Source organism: Amphibalanus amphitrite, unplaced genomic scaffold (genome assembly GCF_019059575.1).
Source record: "Amphibalanus amphitrite isolate SeventyFive unplaced genomic scaffold, NRLGWU_Aamphi_draft 000316F_arrow, whole genome shotgun sequence".
NCBI lineage: Eukaryota > Metazoa > Arthropoda > Thecostraca > Balanomorpha > Balanidae > Amphibalanus > Amphibalanus amphitrite.
In genome coordinates this window covers 617,814-622,768 of record NW_024881811.1, presented here as the reverse complement: position 1 = coordinate 622,768, position 4,955 = coordinate 617,814, and the positions used below count along the sequence as shown (strand labels likewise).

At 59.7% G+C, this 4,955-nt stretch overlaps 1 protein-coding gene across 1 annotated transcript; it reads left to right on the top strand.

The window, feature by feature from the left end:
• The first annotated feature begins 3,229 nt into the window (after nt 1-3,229).
• On the top strand, nt 3,230-4,165 carry LOC122388271. The gene has a single exon (XM_043379195.1). It carries the CDS (start codon nt 3,230-3,232, stop codon nt 4,163-4,165), a length of 936 nt encoding a protein of 311 aa, XP_043235130.1.
• Nucleotides 4,166-4,955: the final 790 nt, after the last annotated feature.

The window sequence follows — 4,955 nt, the reverse complement described above, 5'->3', positions numbered from 1 at the left end:
TTAAACGAACGAATGAATGAAGTGACACCCAATCAATCGACAATCGACATGTAGATATAAATCCGTATAAATGGCTCGCAACCACTAAAATCAAACCAGATCCTAACTCGGAAAAGTAGCCGGTGCCCCGATGAGGCTCGAACCGGGACTCTACGTTGAAAGTTTTGCCAATGATCCATCATCATTCCACCAAGCTAGAGCGACCGGCACCCGAAACCACAAAAACATTCATTGACTTTGCTGCCGACCTCCCGGCCCCGCCGCCCGCCCGGCCAGACTTTGCCCCGGCCGTGGCCACCATCCGGTGTAGCTCAGCGTAGGAGTGCTAGACTGTCAAACTGACCGGTAGTGAGAGGCCCGGTTCGAGACGCTTCGCGTGCTGGATGTTTATTTCTGTGTCCGAGGCTATGCGATTAGTCCACTTTTCAGAAAAAAATTATTTGGTGACGGGTCTGTTTTCTTTCTTTGCTGCAATTCATGAGGAGACCGTATGGACCCTTACCTGTCCTTCCGCACCCCACTTGAGAGATGGGTGTTTGAACCCCCTGGGTTTTGTGAATATCTCTAAAGCGAATTTTTGGAGGGTGGATTACGATCGGTTCTATGCGACAAGTGACCACACACACCCAGCCCCAGGTCCGCTCACTCCCTCCCCACATCACCCCCGCCCCACACCACACTCCAGCCCGCCTCATCCACCGAGCCGAGCCAAATAGACAGACCTGACCCTTACCCCCCCCCCCCTCCCCCCAGCCGGTGTAACGCAGCGTCCGGTCAAATCGCTCTACGAGGCGACCCGAGGCGGTGTCATACAGTGTGGGTAGGCTGTGCCGCTTCACTCTCGGGTCATGCGGCACAGCCTACCGGTACCAGGCGGCTGCTGCCAATGCTGAGCCATAGGAACCCGGTGGATAAAGAGTAGGGGACCATCAACCTGTACCCGACTGTACCGGTAGACTGTGCCGCTTCACTTACTTGTCAAGCGGCACAGCCTACCCACACCGTATGACACCGGTCTGGGTCGGTGTCTGGAAGGTGATGTGGGCCGCCTGTGACGTCAGCGCAGCGGTGAGGGCCGAGCCCGGAGGCATGGCTCGGGTCGGCGCGGCGCGGCGGCTGGCGAGGGCTGGGGAGTGAGGCGGGGTGGAAGCATGGACCATCGCGCGGCTTGGCGAGCGTAGTTAACTTTCGCGTCTCCATTTGCCAATTATTCTACCTATCAATTGACCGTCAAGCTGCCAGACGTGAGATCCGACCCGACGATCCGGACAGTCGGACGCGCTGGATCGCAGCAAAGCAGCGCGCCGCCGAGGTTGAGGGACGGGTCTCCAGAGAGCAGTTCCACGAGTTTGTGGGAACGACACTGAATCGCCCAGCAAGCCTCGGAAGGGTTTCCAAGATTCTGAAAAAGTGGGAAGGAGCGACCGACGATGAGCACCGAGATGGCCAGGCGATGATGGACGACGACAAAAAGCTTCTGGTTACGGACAAGCAGAAAGCTAACGCCTTCGTTAAGACATACGCACAAGTCTCGCGTCATGTCAGAAACAAGAAGGTCGACCTCACCGCAAAGCGCAAGTTGTCTCAACCGGCGGCACGGTTATGTGAGTGCCGAGACCGGCGAACAGAGATGTGCGCGCCCTTCTCCCTGGCTGAGCTCAACGCCCAGATCGTGGAAACCAAGCTGAAGAAAACACCGGGCCCTGACGGTATCTCCAACGAGATGCTCCGCCACCTCGGCCCGATCGCCAAGAAAGAACTCCTCAGAACCTTTAACAGTTCGTGGAGCTCCGGAGAGGTCCCGAAAGAGTGGCGCGTCGCGACGGTGATACCGATTCCGAAAGCCGGCAAGGACAAGAGGCTCTTGGGCAGCTACAGGCCGATAGCACTCACCAGCAACCTGAGCAAGCTGTTGGAGCGCATGATCTTGGCCCGACTTACCTACTTCGCGGAAAGCCGAGGGTTGCTCCCTCCAGAACAGACGGGTTTCCGAGCGGGGCGGTCGGTGGAGGACAACATCGGCCGCCTCGTCCAAGAGGTGCAGGACGGATGGCAGCGACCGGCGGTCGATCGAAGAACGGCGGCGAGGAGGCCTGATGGAAGCGTGGCACAGAAATACGTCCTCGTGGCCTTTGACTTTGCCCGAGCGTATGATGTAGTGGACCACCGCCTCCTTCGGCTCAGCCTGACCGAACAGGGACTGCCGCTGTGTCTTGTCCGCTGGGTGTGGCAGTGGCTGAGAGACCGAAGGACGAGAGTGGAGGTTCGCGGGGATCTCTCCGGTGAGCGGGTCTTCCGCGCCGGACTACCCCAGGGCAGCGTGCTGTCGCCCAGCTTGTTTGTGTTATGGGCGGCGCCGCTGGTGGAGGTCATCAAGAAGATCCCCGCATGCACACCCTACATGTATGCGGATGACACGGCGGTGCTCTGCGCGGGCAACACCATTGAAGTGGCGAGGGAGAGGGCCCAGAGGGCAGCCGACGCGCTAACAAGGTGGGCGCGCGAATCCAAGATGAGAGTCTCCGGCGAGAAGACCCAACTTCTGGTTCTCTCGCAGCAAGCCAAGGACGCCAAGGACTGCCGCATCAAGGTAGCCGGTAGCACGGTCGAGGCGCGGGAGACTCTCCACCTTCTGGGCGTCACATTGGACAGACTCCTGCACTTCGGGCCGCACTGCCGTCGTCTACGAAGAAAGACAAGACCAAGAATCAACCAACTCAGACAGCTCACCGGAAGGTCGTGGGGGCTCGGCGAGAGGCTCCTCCGGACGGTAGCTAACGGATACGTCCGCGGCGCCATAGAACACGCGGCGGCGGCGTGGCTGCCTGCGGCTGCGACAACGCATCTCGGCGTCTTGGAAGTGGAGATGTTGGCGGCGGCACGCACCATCACCGGCTGTCCGATCTCCACCCCGAGACACGCTGTGAGAGCAGAGGCGGGCGTCGTGCCGATGGCGGCGAGGAGGGATGCGCTGGCAGCACGCCTGCTGGCGAAAGCGCACTCTCTACCGCCGGAGGATCCGCTGCACGCCGTAGCAGTAGCGGCCCCCGTGCCGCGTCTCAAGTCCGTGACCGGATGGAGAGACCGCGGGAGAGCGGTGTGGGACCGCGCGGGCGTGGAGTTGCCCGTCGAAGCTCGCCTAGCCACGAGACCGCCCCCGTGGACAGCGACGGAAAACGTGTCGATCCGCCTGGACGTCGGCCCGCTCCCGGTCGGAGCGACCGCGTCGATGAGGAGAAGCGCTGCGGAGGCGTGCTTGGGAGCGCTCCCCCAGTGTGCGACGTGGGCTTGGACCGACGGGTCGGCGACCGGCGGAGTGACGGATGGCGGCGCCGGGGTCCTCATCGAGCACCCAGACGGAACGACTGAAGTTCTGCGAGAGGCGGCGGGGAAAATATGCTCTAGCTACCGGGCTGAGATGGTGGCGCTGAAGACGGCAGTACAACATCTCCTGGAGCACCCACCCCTCGAGCAGGATATAATCATATGCTCCGACTCACAGGCGTCACTTGCGACGCTGAGGGGAGGACCAGCGGCCCAGACGTCCCCTCTAGGTGCCGCCATCTGGGAGCACATGGCGGCACTGGTGGCTGATGGGGACCGAAGAGTCCACCTCCAATGGGTGCCGTCCCACTGCGAGCTGGAAGGAAATGAGCGGGTGGACGCCATCGCCAAGGAAGCCGCCGCCCTCCCACAGCAGGGAGTCCCGGTCGACGTCCGCACAGTGTACCGTGCGGCGTCCCGGATCGCCAGAAAGGAGGCGACCAACAACTGGCCGGACGGCTGGTATAGGCGGCTGATGGACGGCCACCTACCCGCACCGCTACCCAGCACTACACCACGCGAGGTGGCGGTTGATGTGCACCAACTGCGCGCTGGTCACTGGTCGGGATCTGCGCAGTACCTGCATCGGATCGGCAGGAACCCCGGCCGGGACTGCGCACAGTGTAACTCGCTGGCGTGCCGGGCGGCCGGCTGCCGCTGCTGTGGCGAGGGGGAGGCGGACACGCCAGAACACATCCTGCTACGCTGCCCGGCACTGATGCGACTACGCCTACGACATCTAGGCAACATATACCCGAGTGAGGAGGAGGTCCGAGGCAGCGGCGTGGTGGCGGCCCTGGGGGCCGCCGCCAGGTACCTCCAGAGCCGAGAGGCTACGTAGCGACCGCTACGTGGGGAGTCAACAACAACAACAACACCTATCAATTGCGCTAAAGCATTTGTTAAAATGTCCTATGCCCAAGACAGCGCCTATCATTTACTTGCTATGCGACTATGCGTATTACGACGCACTTAAGCATGGCAATGGGACAGCCGATAGAACTTATGTCACACGTGCATCGAGAGCTATATTTTGTATGACATATTAGTATTAAGGCCTTAATTGAGCAGATTGGTGTCTATTGTTTCGCACGGCAATGGTCTAGAGACGTGGAAACTAGGGGTTATGGGTATAGTGCGGCAGCCAACACACCAATTTAAAGCGATTATTACGGAGCGAGCGAAGCGAGCGGAGTCTCATACTGAATTAAGGGAAAATCCTGAGTATGAGCGGCCGGCCGGCCGGCCGTGGGGACGCTCTTCAAAAGCTAATATCTTAGGAACGGGACATCCGATTGACAAGCGGTCTTCTTTACTGAATGTCACTTGGACGTAAAAGTTATGTGGTGTGATGGCCACCATGTGTTCTTGCCAACCACCGCACGTGGCGCGTGGTAAAGTTGGACATTCTTTAAGAACCCCCAAAATTGCAACCTCAATAACGGCACAACGGCTGGGCCGATTGAATTGAAACTCGGTACACAGTTAGGTCTCCATCAGATAATTCATCTGCATGTGTTAAGGTTGGGGTGCTACAGCACCCCAGATCTCGAGAACGGCTGGGCCGATTGCGCTCAAATTTGGTACACGGTTGGGGACCAGTTAGTAGGGTGCCGTGCAAAAGTCAGTTT